Here is a 20,628-nt window from a genome sequence, read left to right as displayed (position 1 = left end):
GTTTTTTGCTCATGGTTTTGATTTTCCTGCTCCCACTCAATGAAAGGGGGATGTACAGAAAGAGTGTTAATAATTTACCTCTGTGCCATTGCCTTGGATAATGTTTACCAAAACATCCTCAGCTACTCGCTGGGGGGAGGCATTCATTGTGTCCACCAGTTAATGTCACCAGGATAGCTATTTCCACACTGCTGCTGCGAGTTACCTCCATAACATAGTGAGTCAGGCAGTCTTGGATGGGTATTACAAGTGGTATTTGCCCTGGCATTGGTGTTGCTGCAAAATCACAGCCTCTGGGGCCTTCCAGATCAGCCCCTGGTTATAAGCTCCCACCTCTGAAAGCTGGACTCTTTTCTCAGGTGCACTGAAGCTCCCAGAACGGTTTCTCAGTACCCAGCTGCTTAGTATGCAATTGGGTGCTGAATGTTTAGTTCAGTTTAGGTTTATGCTCATTTACAGGGCTTGTCAAGGTGTAATTACGTATATCCCTCACCAGTTAATGTGTGGACGCTTACTCCAGAATATGAGTACTTCGAAGTGTGTCTACCACAGCGTGCTGAAGAGCGAGTAGAGATGCCTTCGTGGATTCAGGATGCTTGGCTACCAGAAGCCAAAGAGCTGCTCTCCCGTGCGCAGAGCTGTGAGCCAACGCCCAGGACTCTCACAAGACAGCCGTGGGGTCAGACACACGCTCAGCTCCCAGAGGTTCAGGAACGCAAGCCTTTAGTTTTCATAAGCCACGACATGGTACGAGGACAAGACTTCCCATGCCTGGGTGGCAGAGGCATGGTGTTAGGAAAACCTGCCAGCTCGCTCTTGTTCCAGCCCGGGCGCTGCAGCAGCACTCGCTTCTTGTCGTAGCCCAGGCTGCCCTATAGTCCAGTCTCCTGGCTGCTCCCACCTGCAGCCTTCTCCTCCAGATCAGACCCTCCTTGCCTCTTGCATTGACATTACTCTTGGACATCCCAAAAGCAGGAGCTGCTCTCCCCGGCTCAGGTGCATCCCTGTGCTGCAAGGCAGCAGTGCCACCTCGGGGCACTTCCCAGAATTGGGAAGGCTGCTAAGATACGGGTCAGCGTTAACATTTTTGCACTCCTACAGTGCCATCGGGTTTATGCTGCCAGGAGGGCTTTCCAAAACTTGAGCTACCTGCGGTGCTTTCTCCAGCTTATTTGTCACACTGCTTTAGAAACTCTGCTCAAGTCAAAACACCTCTCCCAGTGCCCTGATGGCCATTGGGTATCGGCTGGTGAGGACTTGGTTTCCCCAGAATGAGTCTAGTCTGCATTTTGGTGAAGTGCACAGCTGCAGACAGCTGTGCTTACTCCTTCATCTGGGTTAGCTCTGAGAACAGGGCTGCTGCGGTTGTTTCGGTTATTTAATACATATAACCGCTCTTGATGTGTTCCCTTGATTGCTGCTCAGATAGGCAGCAGATGTCAACATGAATAAAATCTGTTACTAGCAGCAAGGGCAAGTATTTTGTTTGAAGTTTCAAGCGCTGTGAGTGCTGGCTTACACTCTGTCTAGGGCTGCCATTAAGGTCAAGGTTTTCCTTTTCTATGTGTTCCCAGGTATTATTATGTGGGGCGAGTACTGGTATTTGATAGCTGTGCTGATTTTGGCTGGGATAGAGTTGATTTTCTTCACAGTAGCTGGTATGGGGCTACATTTTCCATTTGTGCTGAAAACCGTGTTGATAACACAGGGATGTGTTAGTTATTGCTGAGCAGTGCTTACACAGAGTCAAGGCCTTTTCTGCTCCTCACACCACCCCACCAGCAAGTAGGCTGGGGGTACAAAAAAAGTTGGGAGGGTACACAGCTGACCCAAGGGATATTCCAGACTGTATGATGTCATGCTCAGCATACAAAACTGGGGGAAGAAGGAGGAAGGGGGGGACGTTTGGAGTGATGACATTTGTCTTCCCAAGTCACTGTTATATGTGATGGAGCCCTGCTTTCCTGGAGATGGCTGAACACCTGCCTGCCAGTGGGAAGTGGGGAATGAATTCCCTGTTTTGCTTTGCTTGTGTGCGCAGCTTTTGCTTTACCTATTAAACCGTCTTTATCTCAACCCATGAGTTTTCTCACTTTTACCCTTCCGATTCTCTCCCCCATCCCACTGGGGCAGGGGAGTGAGCAAGCGGCTGTGTGGGGCTTAGCTGCCCGCTGGGGTTAAGCCATGACAATAGCAAACCAGCACCACACCTGAGTAACACAGCCCAAAATAACCGCAATCATGAATCTTCTGTTAAAGCCCCCTTCAGTTACAAGACCTCTTCTGTATTACACTGATACAGACTGTTACACAAACAGCAAACTGTGTGGTTTATCATTTGGATGCCATCTATAAGCATTCAAAAGGCTGAACCAAGCAGAATTCATTTCTTCCCCAGAGCCAGGTATTTCCCCTGCTCCTTACCAGCCCACCAGCAGAAGCATGACGGGTAGTGCTACATAATCCTCACCACTATCCCCTCTGCAGCTCCAGAGGAACCCAGGCATGAAGTCTACTTCTTAAAGCTGCTTTTTTCCTTTTGAAAGTAGTAGCATCAAGACAATCAGGAAAAGCTTAGAGCCTTTTCCTGTGTTTAAGCTCTATTGGGCCTATTCTTCAACAGCAGGCATTAGACAATTCATTCTTGCACGCTGAGATGAGCAAGGGCTGCACAAACCCCATGCTGACAGAACGCCTACTGTCCAGCCTTCATTCACATCATCCAAGCCGTGTCAAGCCCCAGGAGTGTGGTCTTGGTAAGATACCACGGTGCTTACAGAAGGAAAATTTTCCCAAACTTAAATAAGAACATTGCCTGTGACCAGTTCTAGCAAAGGGCAGTAGTCACTGCTACTTCCAGTAGCAGCACCTGACACAAACTGCTCAGACAGTTTCTCATCTTGCACTTTCCAGCTGGGATCTGAGTGAAGATGACAACTTCTGGTCAGCTGCATTCGCTGGGCAGCTGTGTGGACACACACATTCGAACCGGAAAACTTGCTGTATTTCTTTTTATTGTAATAGAAAAAAAACACAAATAAAATCAAAACATCACTTTCTGTCTAAAGACGTTATTAACATTTTTTAAATGGCACGGGGGAACGCCAGCAATACAAGACAGAATAGTAAGTGTGGGCAAAAGGGTTCTGTTCCTTTTCAGGAGTTCAGTCTCCCTGCCCCTTTGTCAATCAGCTGGCTGAAGTTCGTCATCTATATACACTTACATACACTTCTCAGTCTAGTTTATATTCCTATGGGTAGGTATGGCTGGGTGGAATGTTGGGGGCACAGTCCTGCAATTTACACATAACCATCTTTGGAGAAAGTGGGTTTCCTAAGAGGCCCACAGGGTACAGAGGTCTCATTACCCAGTAAGACCAGGTAAACAGGAGTCCCTCCTACAGTTCTTTTGCCACGAGACACAGAGTAGGTCCCAAGCCCAGGAGACCCTCTCAGAGCTCCTTGGCTATTGCAAACAGTATATGGCCGAGTGAAATTTTACCCAGTGACCTTAAAGTAGCAGCATTATCTCTGCAAAGAGGCTGCTCAGGAGGGGAAAAGGCAGACTGCAAAATGCACAGGGTGAACATCTTCCTTTTCTTTCCTGCCTCCCAAGAGGATGTAAAAAGTCCTGAAGTAGGCAGCCAAGCAGAAACCAGGCTCAGGACCTCTAAAGTGGTGGACATACAGGGGATATCCTCATTGTGCAAGAGTGTGGGGCAGAAACTGTGGCACCAGTGCTTCCACCGCAGGCAGCTGTGCCTGAAGTGATAGTTTGCTGAAAGACAAGCAACCACAGCTGTGCTGGTTGCAGGTACCAAACCAGCATACCTAGATGTTGGGCTGCACTTTATCAGCTCAAGTATACCTGTTCAACTGAGGAAGCTCCAAGATCTCTAACATGCTACAGCATTTTGTCAGACAGTCTTGTGTGTGTGTGTTAAGATTAGAGGCTGGTTACTCTTCACAGAACTGGTATGAGAAAAGACTGCAGAGGATATACATACAGAACAGGAAAACTAAGCTACGGCTTAGCAGAAAACAAACACTTACCAATCCTTCCTCCAGAAGCACCAAAAGGCATTCATAAATGACTTATTACAGAATGCTTTCTGCAAACAGGACATTTTGATGGGGAAAGATTGAAAGCTTTTGTAATAAACCGATCTGTACTAACTGCTACAGCTGTCTCCAAGTCCAGCCCATCAAATGAAATGCTTAAGGAGAAGTTGATGGTGCAAGCAGAGAATGAAAAAAAAAAAAAAAAAAAAAAAAAATCTAGGCTGCAAGGGCCACTGCTGTGCATTGAGAGCAGGTACACACAAAACTGCAAAATGGACTGACAGTACCCTATTTCCACCTGTGTAGTGACTCCACAAGGTGGAGGGCAACAGAGTATTTGACAGGGTGACTGAACTGCAGTTTTCCTCCATTGCAACCCCTCAAAAATATGAACCATTACAGTCCACACTGAGTAAAAGCGTGAGAAACTTATCAAACTGTATTATTCTGGGAGAAAGAGCCCAGCAGGGGAAAGACATCTCCTTTAGGTATGCCGGAAGTTTCCAGTGCAGGAAGTTTGAGATGCAGGACTGAACTTGCAGCAATACTCTTCACACCAAAGCACTGGACAAAGGGCTATACATTTGCATAGATGCTTTTTCAGCAGCATCTGGGACATGCAATCCCCATTTATGGAGCATCAGAAATATTCTGGGGTTTGTCCGATGTCTTTATGTTCCTTTCTAAATGTAACTGCTACAGAAATTTTCAGGAAAATAGTGTATTTACATGCATGGAAAGAAATCAGCATGCCTATTCTTTCATTCCCCTGATCTTCTTCCACTGCAAAGCTATAAGAATCTTAAACGAGAAGATGCAGTATTGATACAATCTAATGTCAATCTAAGGACAGGACTGCTTCTGCATGTATCCCAATAAACTCCATTGTTCCATAGAAAAGCTTAATTTTACTCTTCCTCATTTTCTTTACATTTGGGGAGACCTGCCACCTATTTCTCTTATACTTAGGCAGAGCCCTCTGTGATGTGCTTGACTGCTTTGGAAAAGACAGCAATATCAAAGAAAGTTGGAACTCCTACTGTGTCTGCAACTAGATACTGAAGGCAGAATTGGTCCACCTTGTATTATCGTGCAGTTGCCATGCTATTCCTGCCTTGCTGTACTGTAACTCTGGCTTGGTAAACCAAAAAGCCAGCTCTTATGCAAAGGTAAATAAATAGTTATCAAGGATCTGTCTATCTGTGGATAAGCTTACATGTGAGAAAAGGAACATTTTACTTCATTTTACTTTCACGTGAAATTTGTTTCTACCACTTCTACTCATGAGATTCTGTTCTTTCAGCTGGTTGTTTCCCGTAACTCCTAGATCTAGCATTATGAGGCTCTTTGTAACCTTCGGTTCCAGCCTCCCTCCCACACACAGCTAGTCCCATTGAAAGTTTCAACTTTGGAGTGTGACACTGACACGCAGTTCAGCTTGATCACCTTTCCCACACAGCCGTGCCACTGCAAATATGCTAATCAGATGAGTTCAGCTTTTCCCCTGAGCAAATAACATTATGTCAATGAAATACGCCGAAGACTAATCCTGGGACACCTTCACTTCCTAGGCTACCAATACTTCCTTTGTCTTTTTGCTACAGACTTCAGCAAATACCGCCATAATATAGACAGTGACAGGAGAAAGAGATGCAAGCCTGCAAGGGATGGCTAGGACATCCCCTTGTTTACTCCAAATTGTGTAATGGGCCCTTGAATGCTTATGGAATGAATTCCCACTTACCAGCACGGGAGTTACTTAGAAAGTGTCAGCCTACTTGGACAAGACAGCCTTTATAAATTAGTATAATACTATTAGAAATTATGGCAATCTTTTTGGTAGCATTGTCTTACATGCACCCTGATAAATCCTCTCCCTAGGAAATTTTAAAACTTGTCTTGTAACTTCTGTAGAGTTAATTCTGATGGGAAGTTATAAAATAGAAATCTGGTAGATTCACGTTTAAAAAGGAAGAGGCCTGGTGAGGCTGGGCACACTGGGTCACTCCTGTTAGCTCTGTCCGTTATGTCTGCTGAAGGTATTTCCTCCGGGTGGCTGGATCTGGACGGAGTCCAGGAGGGGCCTTAAAGCTTGTCCAAAAGGTCTGAGAAGGGAAAGAAATAAACATCTCAAACAACTTACTCGATGAACAACTTTTCCCATTTACTACTGAAGTGCCCTCACTTCCTAGAGTGGAATCAAACCAACATTGTAGAACCAAATTTGAAGAACAGACTTCCACTACAAACTAAAGCAAAGTAATTTAACCTATTAAAGAGAGTTTACTGTTCAATAACTAAGAATCTTAAACATGATTTCATACAAGCTAGTTCTGAGTCCTAACACGCCCAGACTGCTAATGTGGTAATACTGTGTCTGAAACTGGCTTTTAGTAATTCATTCTACTTAAGTGTGCAAACGAAATCCCTGTTATGCAACTGCAGTGCTCCATTAAGTACCACATCAATATTAAAGACTGCTAGAAGAATAGCCTCTCGCTCCCTGATAAGACAATGGTTCACCACTCACAGAATAATTTCTGCTGCAATCTGTAGCACCTGGTTTATCTTTCACTTTGACTCACTCTGTTATAGACTTTATCTGATTTTGAGAGATCTGAAGCGATAAGAGCCCAGGGTAGAAGACATGTGTCTCCCAAATAATGTGGTATACCATTGTTAGGAGAAATAAGACCTAAATGATGGAGCTCAAATCATCCCACTGGGATTCTCACTAGCTGAGAGTTTAAAAAAAAAAAAAATGTTGAGCTAAACTACCAGGCAGGAATTCTTCATTTCCTCTTTTTCCATCCAGTCCTAGCTTTAAAACTGAGGCATTAATTTTAAAATTACATCTCCCCTGCCTCTTCACAAGCAAAGCTGCCACCTCCACTGCAATTATGGTGCTTAGAGTAAGAGAAGTGACCTTTAACAGATCCTGGTTTCCTAAGGCAGAAAAACTTGCACCATTTTCTGAAACTTTCTATGCTTTTCTGGTCACATGCAAGAGACCATCACAAAATAACTTAAATGTAGAAGAACAACCTTCTGTTTTCTTAGTAACGTCAGTGCCAGTCAACACTTGTAGTGTTGTAAGTGTTGAAGTAAAGCAAATAGCATCCTCCCCTTAATCTTATGCTGGTTCTCAGAGAGACCTAGCAGAAACTGGTACAGCTGGCTCCGTCAAGTGTTTAAGCATTAGCAGGAAGCAATATCCTACAGAGAGAAGCGGCATGCATACTCACGTGGCAAGAACTTCAGCTGGAAGGTCAGTGATGTAGGAAGGGATTTTTCTTCCTGTCAGGAACTGTGCCACTTCATTACTGAAGGTGTTGCAGTTATGTTCAAAGAGGTTATAAGACTCTCCTCTGTGCCACAGGAAAGGAATTGAAACATAAAAAGACAGTCTCAGCAATAAATCTAACAAGCAGAAAAACTTAGACCCCTTGTGAGGAACATCTCCTTACATTAACACTTTTTTCCCCACAAAGAATTCTAAGGCAAATAGGTAAATACAGACATCAATTCACCTTCAAATTCAATTGAATCAGCGTGGAAAATGACATCGCTCTGCATCACTGACTTTATACAATGTTTTTTTGGAGGATAAGTGAGGTCAGGTTTCTTCAATTAAAACCACAGAAGGAATAACAAGAAATCACAGGAATTATTGACATCAAAATATAGCCAGAACGCTAAATGCTGCTGTTTCCTATTCTTGTGAGAAGTAGACTAGACTCTTTAACAGTCAAGGCCTTGCTTTTACTCATCTGAAAATTGGCAGCTTTACTAAAACACTTCACCTATGACTCATGGGGCAAAGCACTATTTACTGAAATATTTCATATAGTGCCTTCATTTTCCCTGGTGATTCTCTCAAAGGCATTTCAAGCATTACTCCATCTTACAAAAACCAGTGTGAAAGACTTCCTGGCAAAATGCTTTCCCAGCCTAGCTCAAGGCTGACACAGACGGTTGCCTAGCTGGTACCTCCTTGTGTATTGGTGCATCAGTTCCAGTCTTATATTTGGACAGTACCGAATAATACAGTAATGTGGGCAGGATTGGTTTCATAATACCTTCGTCCATTCTGCACCCCTCCCCTTAAAGGCTTTTTTTGTTATACAGATTTTATAGTACAAGTTGCTACTTACCGGAACATAGATTCCCCCAATGAGGAAAGATATTCCAGAAAAATTTCTTCTGTGACTTCAGTGTTCCCCAGGTCAACAACTGAGTCTGGGGGGCCAAGAAGTGTCCCTCCCTGTAAAAATTAACAGCCAGAAGACAATGTTAAATGGACAGACTGAATGCTTTTGGAGGACTCTACTGAATATAGCTATTGTGACTTGTCCAGGCACAAAAGGAGGAACTTTTGGTATGTTTGTCAAGGAAAAAGCCCTACTGGCCTCCCCTGTTCTGCACTCAGAGAATGAGAAGTAACATGCAACTTACATTTCAGCTTGCATACTTGGCTCTTTGTGCTGAAAGCTCCAAGTTATGGCAAAATTCTACTTTAGAAGAATGGCCCATCAGTTTTGCCTCTCCCAAGAACAGAGAGGTCTGACAAAGCACCGTGATTTTTTTTTTTTTTTTTTTTTTTTTAAATCTTAAAAAGGATGCCTTAAGTTGCCAAGTCTGCATATAAAACCTATCAATACAGAATTAGACAAGGTGTCACTCTGGCAATGCAGCTGCAGAAGATGTCTTGGATAGATAGACTCTACCAGCAGAAGCAACCCCCAACCTGTACTTAGTTGGGCTTAAACCTACTGCCTATGCTCCCTTTTCCTCAGATGCCCTGGGCAACCATGGCAAGCAGTCACATCTGGCTGAATTCAGAAGCCTCTTGCTGCTTTCCTAAAGGACAGTGACACAAGCAATTCTGATCAGGTAACCCTATCACAAAATTATCTTACCAGAAAAATAAGTTTAACTTACAGGTGCACAGCTGGAGATTCCTCCACTGCCATAGAAGAACTCATCCTTATGGACTATTATGGAGGTATGCCTGCCACAGAGAACAAAAGCCAGGTGAAACAAAGGAAATATTTAACCTAGCACATAAGTCACTGGTAAATTTATGTGCTCAAGGACATAATGAAGTGAATAACTGAAAGAAAAGGTCAATGTGTTTCTGTGAGTAGGAACAGGATCTGCTGGGACATGAATGGATATGGAAGCAATGATTATCAAGCCTACTGTAACTCTGTAAGCAGTTGGGAAAGAACAGGCTTAGCTAGGTGCCCAAGCATGAAGGAACATAGGAAGAGAGGGACTTTTGCACCAGCATGAGATCTCCGGCAGCCTCTTTCAACTAAAGGGTTGAGGGTGAAGTCACAGAGATAGAGAGACACTCTGGACCCTGCTGACTGAGAAGGCCAGACAATCACTGGAGATGGATCAATAGAGAGGAAAATGGATGGACAAGGGTTTGGGGGTTTTTTGCCTTTTTTTAAAAAAAGGCCTTGATATGAATTATAGCAAATTGATGGGTGTTTTGCAACCAAATGTAGCCACTACTCTTATGTGCCAGAAGGCCTGATTCTGTAATACCTTCTTCCTACCTACTGTTTTACTCTCATGTTTAGTCATGCCTGCAATTAGAAGACAAAGTGCTTGGGACAAGGACAACATCCTACCCTTGAAAAAGTGTACAAGTGCACTAAAATGCAACTACTACCAACACTTCTTTCATGGGGTCCACTGAGCTTTGAATGGAGAAGTTTAACCAGCACCTGACTCTACATCATCTTACTGTCAATCTGTATTCAGGAACAAAAAGTGCCTTGGTCTTTCTTCAGCATCAAAATGTTCTTAAGATCTGAAGCATATATAATCTCATATTGAAAATACCTCCTACACCACACAGTGTTTAACACACATTATATAATTTAAATCTAGTCACTTACCAGATGCCATCCAGCTGTTTCCCTGTATGCAGAGAAAAGAACAGTTATTAGCAACGTATTTTCCAGATTCCAGCCTATTTTCTGTCAATCATTTAGGAACCATGCTTATTATTTCACCATGACAGTAATACCACAGATTTCATCCCAGAGTTGCTTCTAAAGAAACAGAATGTCTTTCTTTCAAATGAACTACTTCATCCACACTACTGCTGTACTTTTTTCCTCCTGCATGCAGAGGTGGCAATGCTATCCTGTCCTGTCAGTGCTTACATTCCTTGGGCTTTTGTCTACAGATGAAGAAAAGAAACCTTTTCCTAAAATTAGAGTCTTCAGACAGGACCAGAAGAGTTGAATTTTACACTGATTTCATAATTGCAGGCAGTTAGCCAGCACTGAGTATTCAGTTTTCTTTTTCAGTAACTGATGAGAGATCCGACTTGAACATATGATGTGTAGTGATAGCCTCTATAAACTATTCCATGGTTTCCTCCTTTTCCTCCCTCTCCCTGTCCTTAAAAATTAACAGTTTAAGTGGGAGTTGGGGCAGAGAAGTGCAGGGTTGAAATTTATACAAGTTATAAAATTGTGTTTTATGGAACACAGCAGCAAAGACTTGCTTCAGGCACCACTAAACTGATAATATCATTGCGTCTTAGAGAAAAAGTCCCTTCTGAAATGCTTTTCCAGTTCCCTGGAAGTGGGAAACCTAAACCTCTCCGTGTTCATGGTAGGGTCTCAAGATCAAACCTCTCTTCAAAGGGTCACCAGCTGTTACTGCTCTAGGCTCAATTATTTTATCTATCATAACCTAAAGGCTTGGTCCCTGGCATCGTGCCCCTTTGCAAACTTGCAGGCAACAACAGCATGCTATGACAGATGCGCTATAATTTTATTTTGCCAAACAAGGTCCACAAGACCCAGAAAAGTGGATTTAGAACAGAAAAACTGTGTGCATACCAACATTTGGTATTCTCCTGAACCCAAGCAGTAGACTGAGTGCTCCTCTTCCCTAGCTTCTGCTTGCTTGCAGCAGGCTCCTGACCCTTTTAGTCAGCCTCCATGTGTAAGTGCTCTCCCCCAGCAGACCACTTCCCACACCACTATCCTTTATACCCAAGCAGCACCTCTTTCAAGATGTTTTATTGTTATTGTTCAACTTTTAGATACCAGAATGTGATGTGATGATCTGCTGAAGTCATCTGCAGGTTTCCCAGAGCTAGATAAAACCCACTGTGGTCATGATAAAAAAAGCCACCTGAACAGGACAGGCACTGTTCTAGTGAAAGTTTGTTCAGAAAGCACTGATGGGTCAACTTTTGGCCAACAGGCTTTGCTCTGGTTTGGACACCATCTGTCTGTATCACACCAGCCTCAGGCCTCCCAAAGCTAGCCACAGTTCTTGCTTCCCGAGTTCTGGGCCATTATGTCTAGATATTATCCTCCTCCTTTAAACGCAGCCTCAGAACTGTGGTGTTTTTTTTTTTTTTTTAAATGTTTTATTCAAATGCTTATGACATTCAGGCTTTTCTTAGCTATCTTGAGGACCACTGCCTTAACTGACCTTAACTGAGGATTTGGCTGCATCCTTCAGCACACTGCCAGCCTTGCCTCTCCCTAGCAACTATTCCACCAGGCACCCTGCTTGTATTCCCACAGCTTATGATGCTGAAAGTGCACTGCGACTGCTTTTCAAAGGCTGGAATCAGATGCTTAACAATAAATTATTCCACTCATTAAAAAAAAGTTTGGTAAAAACGAAGCTCGGCTCAGTTGCATTCCCCTGCTCTTCACCCACGATTCCCAAAGAGGAGGCAGAATGTTACACACTGGGTGCCAGGTAGCTTATCAGGGGCCTAAAGCTAAACGATAGTTTGACCAAGCAATGTTTCATCCCTCAGCCTCCAGGATGCTGGCTGCTCTGCTGAAACTTTAACGGTCACTCTTCTGTTGGTGTCCAGCTTCTTCTAAGGTATCTGGTACAGCAGCAGTGATGGGGTACCTTGTCCCAGTCCCACTTGTTCTGTGGAAAGACATTCTCTGATTGTCCTTACTTAGATCAGTGCCACAGCATCAATGGCCTATAGGGAGGCAGAGGCATTGCCATTGCCTTTCCCTTTCTGTAGGCAGAGGTTCTTAGGGTATTCATCCTTTCCTACTCCTCTGTCACAGCTGCTTTGGTCTGTGAGTGCCAGGAGTGAATATGCTACTTCGAAGAAGCAGTAGTTCTTCACGAGTTCTTTCTCTTGGGCAAAACCAACTTTCTGTCATCATCAGGACTGGGTAAAACAGAAGAACAAAACTGATGAGGCTAATCATTCAAGAGTTCTGGGGAAAAAGATGTTTATGTGTCCAAGTAAGGAATAAAAAGTCACTACCACACTTTTTCTGCTCAAGTCTGAAGGGAATTCGACACAGAGATAGATATGTGCTTCAGACCAGGGTCATATAAGAATGGAGGCAGGGAAAAGGCGATTGTGACAATAGAGACATCAGTCGAAGTGAGCACACACAGTTTTGAAGTAGGTGGACTGATCTGTCACTGCCATGGAACACAGCCAGGCAGCAAGCATATTCACTGTCAACCCGTGCACAGAAACGTAGGCATGGAGTAGGATGAAGGCCAAAAGATAGCAGCAATGATGACAGAAGCAGGGCAGTGTGTTGCAACATCTCAGAAGCATTTGCTGCCCCTTTTGCATGGCCCACGCTGTTGTGCTCTTCGATCCTCATGGCCCTTGTTCTACAACTTCCCCATCAGAGCTTTCACCTTGTGCTCTAGAGCTGCCAGAAACCAGTGACACTGCAGGCTCACCAGTAACACGCAAGGTAGGGTATAGCACACTGCCATAACTTTAGCAGCTGGCCTACAATAGGCTCTACTGCTTGGCTTTGCATAGTTAACGTTCTGCATAGCTGTTAATAAATTATTACACATTTGTTCAGAATAAGTCACTGTTTTCCACTAGAAACTTGAACTTTATCCTTCAGGGCTGAGAAACAAACTGTTTCAAAGGCAGCACTTACTAGAATTGTACCTGTCCTTTTGCATGCTAAATGGAAAAAGAACATCTTAATATTTACTTTCACACACATTTCCAGCAAACAATGATGAAAGGCTTTCCACAAAGTTGCCACTTTGCACCTAGATTCTGTGTGCAGGTGAAAGAGTTACAGCAGATGCTGACAATGTTACAGGTGCTGCCAGGAACCTGCTCATGCAATTACAATACCTACTTGAAAAGACCATTGCAACCAAGGCTACCACACACTGGGCTGCTCTAGCAAGACTGCAGCCAGCAGCTCAAGGGAGGTGACTCTTTCCCCCTATTTGACATTTGTGAGACCACATCTGGAGTGCCATGTCCACTTTTGGATCCCGCCAGTACAAAAGACACTGACATACTGGGCTGGAACATTTGCTGTATTGAAAAGTGGCTGAGAGAACTGGTCTGTTCAGCCTCAAGAAGAGAAGGCCAAAAGTCCTTACTGCTGTCTACAACAACTTAATGGCGATGGAGGAAAGGGAGCCTTGTTCTACTCAGAGGTGCACAGTGAAAGGCAACAGGTGCTAGCTGGAAAATGGGAAATTCCCAACTCAGTAAGAGTAGAAAAAAAATTACCATGAAGGTGGTCAAACACTGGGGCAGGGGTCCAGAAAACATGTGGGATTTCCATCCATGGAGATACTCAGACCTCAGCTGTCCAGGGCCCTGAAGAATCTGCTCTTGCCAGATTTACCTTGAGCAGGACCTCCAGAGGTCCCTTTCCACCATCGCAATTCTCTGATTGTATGAACAAAACCCAAACTGAATTCAGGAAATGGACTTTGTACCAGACTGCAGTCCAACCCTGGGGGGCTCCTCTCTGGCTGCTACACACGAAATCTGTAGCCAACAACAGGCAGCAGCTACCAGGGCAATAACAGAACAGCTCTTGGCAAGTAAAGCTGCCTATCTTCCCAAGGCAGGTCTGTCTGAGGCTGCTCAGCTAGGTCAGTTTGTGCCAAGCACTGGTTTGATGATCTTAATGGAGCTGCTGACCTGCTAGTTTTGCTTAGCTCTTGTAAGACATTAACCAGGCTGGCATTGTGGAAAACACATGCCAGATCTGCAGCACTGATAACAATAAGGCATCCATGGTAGCTCTCCAGCCTGCTGTAGACAAAATAAAATCCCTTTCTGCCACTGGTGGACTATGCTTGGTCAGAGGCAGTGCAAGCCTCTCCAATGACACCACCAATGGAGAAATCCCACGCCTAAGAAACTTATTATTGGCCACATACGTATCACCCAGAGACATCCAAGACCAAGAACTTCTGGTATGCTGCTGCAGTTTCCCATGCTGCACAGCTGGCTGTTGTCACCTCAGTTCTGAACTGACTGACAGAGGAATAAGTCAATGGCCACCAGCTTCTGAGGAACTTGGGCAGCTCCTTTTCCTGCTGCTCAGCAAGAATCTCAATGTTTTTTGTCTGTTGCATCATGTAAGAGGTTCTGTACAGACCTTCATGGACACCATCATCTTCCTCCTGAAGTTTTGCCTCTCTTGGTGATCCTCCTATATGACTCTTCTTGCCTTTCTCTTGAGACGTTGCACAGAACAGGTGACAGCTCACAACCACTGTCACTCCTGACAAATTCACGTAAAGCAATCAGAGCAGCCTGCACTAAGGAGGTATGTCTTGCCTTCTGCTGGACATTGTCCACTATACACAAAATACATTGCTTGCAGCCTCTGAAGACTTGATACACATACCAGCCCCAACAGTACGATCAAGCAAGGATCAGCACTGCCCTGTTTCCACAGCCAGCTGACCAAGTGAGAGCATGAGTATGGTATTGCTGTAGCAGTGCTAAGGCACAAGTTGTATCCAGGTCTTGCAGTGACAGTTTCCAATAAAGCTGCTTCTGGCAACACTGTCCAGCTTAAAAAAATAGGTCAGGCTTGCCAGGGAGCCTCCCCAAATACTCCTACAGTGCAATAGAGCTTACATCCCTTAGTCAACCGAGTGGTCTAGAAGAAGGGATTGCAAATACCATCTGGGATACTGGCAGACATCATCATGTTTCATGTTCTTCCACTCCTTGCCACAACACTCCAAACTCCCATGGCATGCTGCAACGTGGGCAGAACTATATGCTGGTACTGCCACCAAAACCAACACATTACTCAGAACCTGAGGCTGTCTATAACTATATAGAAAAGTCTGATTCCCCAGTAATTTCCATTTGAGCTGCAAAAGCCTTTAAATTGCAGGCACTACCCTTCACTCAATACCTACAGCAAAGCTAACCCAAACGATGCACACTCATATAATGCGGAATAGGAACATCCTGATGGGATGATACTCTTTTGCGCATCTAATGTTCATCCAGGTAAAACAGAGAAACAACAAGATGCCTAAAGAGTTTAAATATTTCAAGGGACAGAGGGCTGTTGAGCAGGAAAGGGTGTCGCAAATTTAGATGTACGCACTTAATCATACAACAATTAGTGCCCAGGATCAGGTTACCAGCTATCAGTTGTCCCACCCTGACTGCCTGTGTGCAAGCTCAGTCTGAAGTAAATGTGAAGCAATTCAGCTTAATTTGATCTGCTTCCATTATGAGCTAATGCAAGTCAAGGTACCTTGTGTTTGTCATAGACCACAAACATGGACATGAAAGTTACTGCGTCATATCTGTGAGAGTTTAGGGTGATAGCTTGTTAAGTCTTTGGAAACCTGATCACATACCTGATCTTTAAATTTATTTTTTTTTTTTTCAATTGCTAAGGTGCTTATATGGATCTTTCCTGAAAATACTCACTAGAACTCAGGATGGGATGCCAGTTCAGCACTGATCCCTGTGTTTAAGTATCTCAAAGATTCAAATTGTTTGAATGAGGCAGAGTATCATCTGGCAAGTAAACAAGTTTTTTTTATTTGCTGTTATTTTTCTTTGTAACATTCATAGCTCAAATACTTTCATGGTGTTTACATGAGCCAGAAACCTATGAGAAAAATACAACATTCAAATGCATTAAACAATTCCAGGACCCTCAGCTTAGTCACAGGAATGCGGAGAATGAAGTAGCTAGATTTGTTTGTTGTACAACTGATTCAGGAGACTGTCATTGTTAAAATACAAGGGCATTTTGAAAGAAGCAAGCCCGCCCCTATAATTTTAGAATACAATCAAATGGGATTACTTCCATGCTTAGATTTATCTGGAAGGCCAAGCAGAAGGGAGATTAGACGTTCACCAATCTATTTTACTGGCACAGTTAATTTGTTAATCTTGAGGGCCACGCAATGTAGTTTATTCCTGTGCATTTTAAATATCAAATGAAAGTGGTGTTTGTATATTCATCAAATTATTAGACTGAAGGGCAGAAGAGTTCTGAGAGATGAAGTAATTATATAAGGAGACAGGTACTTTGTTTACCCCATTCAGAGCTTAGGCCATCCACCCCTCAGCACAAGAAAAACAGCTGTTCCTCAGCTGTGAAGTAAAGACGTAATAGGAAGCTTAGTATTTTTAACCACATATCTATGCTCTGGAATGGACATGCAAGCCCCAGAAGACCCTAAAAGACCCCCCAAAAGTAGTGAACTGGTCTCCTGTGGAACTGGAAGCAATACAATTTGGTCAACTAGCGTGGATATTTCTAGCAGGGTGTTGCTTTGCATACTGTCGTAATTTCCTTAGGCCAACCCATTAAGACTCCTGCCCTTTTTGAATTGAAAATTATCCTAATTAGTCAAGCACTTTCTCCTATGTGCTACCCAGGGTGCTCAACTGAAGCAAGAAAACTAATGGAGAGGGAAGAGCCTGCTTCAGTTCCCTTCTCCCTGAAGTGCCTGGAAAGACCAAGAAGTAGGCTAGATTGGGGGAGGGTAATGCACTTGATTTTCATGAAATCCCTAGCAAATGCTCTGGAGCAAAGCTGATGGAATCTCACACTGGAGCAATTCAAAACTCTTCAGTATGGGTGGAGGAGAGGCAGAGTAATGGACTGGGTCTAGAAAAGAGGAACAAAGCAGAAGGTACCTCCTTCTAGCAGTTACCTTTTGCGCCCATTCCTTCTGGGCTGTTAAGTCCCTACAGCTCAATGTACCACTTAAAAATTTCAATGGATACATACTCCCAGTCAACTCACTGTTAATTTACACTACACTGAGCCAAAGCTGCTGTGGTAAACTAAGCTCCTGCCCATTCTGTGAGTCACATGAGCAATAACCTCAGTTACAGGACAGGGGAACTTTGAGAGCTGCAAGACATTGTTCTTTAAACCCATGATGCAATAGGATTTGAATCTTCCTTAAAGAGTTCTCTGCCTTTGGACATCTACTTCAAAATCAGCACTGCAAGCTGAACTATTCTGTTTTCCTCTCTACCCTCCACAGAATCAGCTGGATTATGTTTTCAGCCTTGGAAACAGAAATCTCATTGGATTCAGGTTAACATGTAGCTGGACAGACAAATGTAGTCTCACAGACTGAGAATGGGGTAGAGAGGGGGAACAGTACCTGTAGAGAAGATGCATGTAGAGCAACAGCACACAAAAATTAAATATGCTGCTTCTGATACCAAAGGCAATTGAACTACAGTATTTGGTCATGTATACTTTAGAACAGAAATATCACTGAAAAACTACAGGAAGCTCACAGAAGAACAAGAACAACAAAAGCAGGCTGGGTAGAAAAAGAGTAAACTTGCCAAGAAAAGTGAAGAAGTGCCCAAGGGACACAACTAAGTCACTCTAAAGCCTGCTATGAACAGTGCTGTATAGCTCTGCCTTCCAGGTTCATCATTCAATGACAATGGAGAGAACTGATACTGAAAAAGTTAGGAAAACACTTAGTAGTGAGAGCTGATCCTTGAATGCTGTACTGACATAATCCGTAATACCTCTGGATCTTATTAGCACAGCTGAAGACACCATGTGGTGATGCTCTCACAGTGGTCAGCCCCGTAAGAAGGGATTAATTTCCCTCTGGCAGGGGGATCTCAGCTTCTGTTTTTGAGGATGCTAGGAATTGATTTTAGCACAATCAATTACCGTATTTGTTTCTTCTCTCTAAAACACACGTATTTCACTATAAGTGATGTTACAGAATGATCATTCAAAGCAAAAGCATTGTTTCCATCAAACTTGGCATCTACGGAAAGAATACCATAGGTAGAGATGACAAATGTTTAGCACTAAATCATCTAAAAAATCCTTTCCTCTTCAATTTCTATGACTTTCCCTGGTGATGTACAGTTTGTGAACATCACTGACAAAAAAAATGGAAAAATAGCTATTGACCACCTGAAAGTTGATGCACAGAGAAGCAGCAACAGTTTTTGTTGTTCTTCAAGAAAAAAAAAGGTGTGTACGTGAGGCAAGAGGAGTACTCTCTCCATCACTTTGCTCTTGGGGAGGTTTCTAAAATAATCTGGAGGTATGACAGAGCTGAGTGTAAACACAGAGAAGATACTTAATTTGAAGGAAAAAAGGAACAAACAATGATTTGTTTTACAGACAATCCAGTCGCTGGATCCACATAACCCCAAATACTCTGCAGTTTGCGTTGTCACTGTGACCACGCAGGCCTAGTTGGCCCTGTTCCATGAACACGTCTGAACTCAGCTGGTTACCAGGCAGTACTAGCAACACTTCCCACACTACCATGAGACACGTTCAGATTTTTAAGTTTTCTTTTTCATTACTCAGACTCCTAGAAATTTAGCACCAAACTGTATTGCAAGCACAAAGTTTTTAAGTTGTTGTTTGGATAGCATAAAAAGCACCAAAAATGAAGTAATGCACTAAGTGTTTTTACGTGGAAATTCAGAAAGTGACAAGATCCCAAGATTGACTTTGTGGGTAAGACGACAGCTAAAAAGCCTTCATTCGATCTGTGTGAAGATTGGCATGGAGATACATATAGTGACAACCTATTTCTGAACAAGTCTTTGCTTGGACCAACACTTTGAAATAAGACTGGTTAAAATCTGCTCACCTCAAACACAAGTAAATCATGCACACATGTAACCCATATCTTAAGATTTATAACTCTTAGCACGAGATAAAACATGGCTATTATGAACTGACAGGTGAAAAGTTACTTCCCTGAGGGCTACAACAGAAGCAACTCTGACCACACAAAAAGTTCTGAGGTTATCCAGTGCGGGAAACACGTCTCCCAAAGTCACTGTTGCTGTCTGGCTAACAGAGGGCATCACATATGATCTCTATAGTATTTTCTTCTCAACTTTGCAAGCCTTCCGTTGATGTGTATGAAACCTCATGCTAAGAATTATTTGGACTTTCATTTTAAGCTTGCAGGAAAGCACAGAATCTCCTCATGGGACAGACGAGCGAAGCGAATGCCAACAAACTATAAAACAAGATTACACAGAGCCATCTGTTCAGACACTGAGCCTGCCGAGAAGCCTCTCATCTCACACAGGCTGCTGGTCTGACACGGGCCAGAGTCTACGCGTAACAGGTATAAACCACTCTCTCATCGCGTTCCTAATTCATGCTTCCAAAACTTCAAGCAAAACCTAAGCTTCCTTCGCCTCCCCAGTCCAAGGTTCAGCTGGAAATGCACACATTCTTGGTAAGACATACCACAAACTTTTAGGACCTCTCTGGAAGGAGAAGGTGGCTAGCTGCACACAGCGAGCCCTGCGATGCCTCGCCCAAGCCAGCCTCGCCACAACAGGGAGCCGCTCGAGCTCAGTGACCTTGTCAACAGCCGAAGGCTTTCTTCCACTTCGGCCTCGCTGCCGAGGCATCGCGGCAGAGCCTTCCCTCGCTTCAGGGGCTAAGGAACAGTTTTAATTAGCCTTCAGTAAACAACGCCAACGAAGCGGCAAAGGGCAGCAGGGGGAAGGGAGGCAGGACCGTCTTCACCTGAGGCGGCCTTACCGACGACGCCGGACGGCGGCAGGGATGCCGCAGCTAAGCCCCACGCTGCTCCCAGGCACCGGGCCCCGAGCCAGGCCCCCACACCCGCAACTCCTGCTCCAGCCCCCTGCCCGCCGCTGCCGAGCGCTGCCCGCGCCCTCGGGAGAGCGATACCGGGGCGGGGGTGGTGGGGACAAGACCACCCCCGGGGCTGATTCCGGCCGCCTTTCCCGGCGCGGCGTGGCCGGGCCGCGGCGGTCGGTGGGGGCACACGAGCCCCTGGGTGGGACGGGCCGGTACCGGTGTCGGTGTCCCCGCCGCGCTCTTACCCAGCATGAGGGGGCTGAGGCGCCGGGCCATGCCCTTGGACAGATCGTACACATAGAGCTTCACCGGGTGCAGGGCCAGCGGCTCCTCCATGGGGGCGCGGGCACGGCCGCCGGGCGGCAGCCGGAGCCCTGGCGGGCGGAGGGGAAGGGGAAAGGGCGGCCCCGGTGCCGGTCCCGCCGCCGTACGGTTGTGAGGTGACAGGCGGAACGGAATGGAAGGGGCGGCAACGCCTCTGCGCATGCGCGGCAGCCGGCGACCGGCCGGGCAGCCCCGTCACTGCGCCGTTATGCAGCGCGGCGGTTCCGGCCTGGGGCGGGGGTGGCCGCGGGGGCGGAGCTAGGGGCGGTGGGCGGGGGTGGCGAAGTCCCTCCTGTCATTGGCTGAGGCTCGCGAGCCGGAGCAGCGCGCAAGGGCGGGCAGAGCTCCCGCCTTCCTTTCCCCT

At 44.9% G+C, this 20,628-nt stretch overlaps 1 protein-coding gene across 1 annotated transcript; it reads right to left on the bottom strand.

The window, feature by feature from the left end:
- Positions 1 to 2,997: 2,997 nt before the first annotated feature.
- On the bottom strand, positions 2,998 to 20,494 carry DESI1 (desumoylating isopeptidase 1). Its single transcript, XM_030040829.2, has 6 exons — positions 20,186 to 20,494; positions 9,975 to 9,996; positions 9,004 to 9,073; positions 8,217 to 8,326; positions 7,308 to 7,430; positions 2,998 to 6,167 (listed from the first exon to the last, which is right to left on the bottom strand). The coding sequence occupies exons 1-6, from the start codon at positions 20,424 to 20,426 to the stop codon at positions 6,074 to 6,076; spliced, it is 660 nt and encodes a 219-aa protein (XP_029896689.1). The 5' UTR covers positions 20,427 to 20,494; the 3' UTR covers positions 2,998 to 6,073.
- Between the last annotated feature and the right edge of the window lie 134 nt (positions 20,495 to 20,628).

This window comes from Aquila chrysaetos, chromosome 17 (genome assembly GCF_900496995.4).
Source record: "Aquila chrysaetos chrysaetos chromosome 17, bAquChr1.4, whole genome shotgun sequence".
NCBI classification, from domain to species: Eukaryota; Metazoa; Chordata; class Aves; order Accipitriformes; family Accipitridae; genus Aquila; species Aquila chrysaetos.
This window is presented reverse-complemented; position numbering and strand designations above follow the sequence as displayed.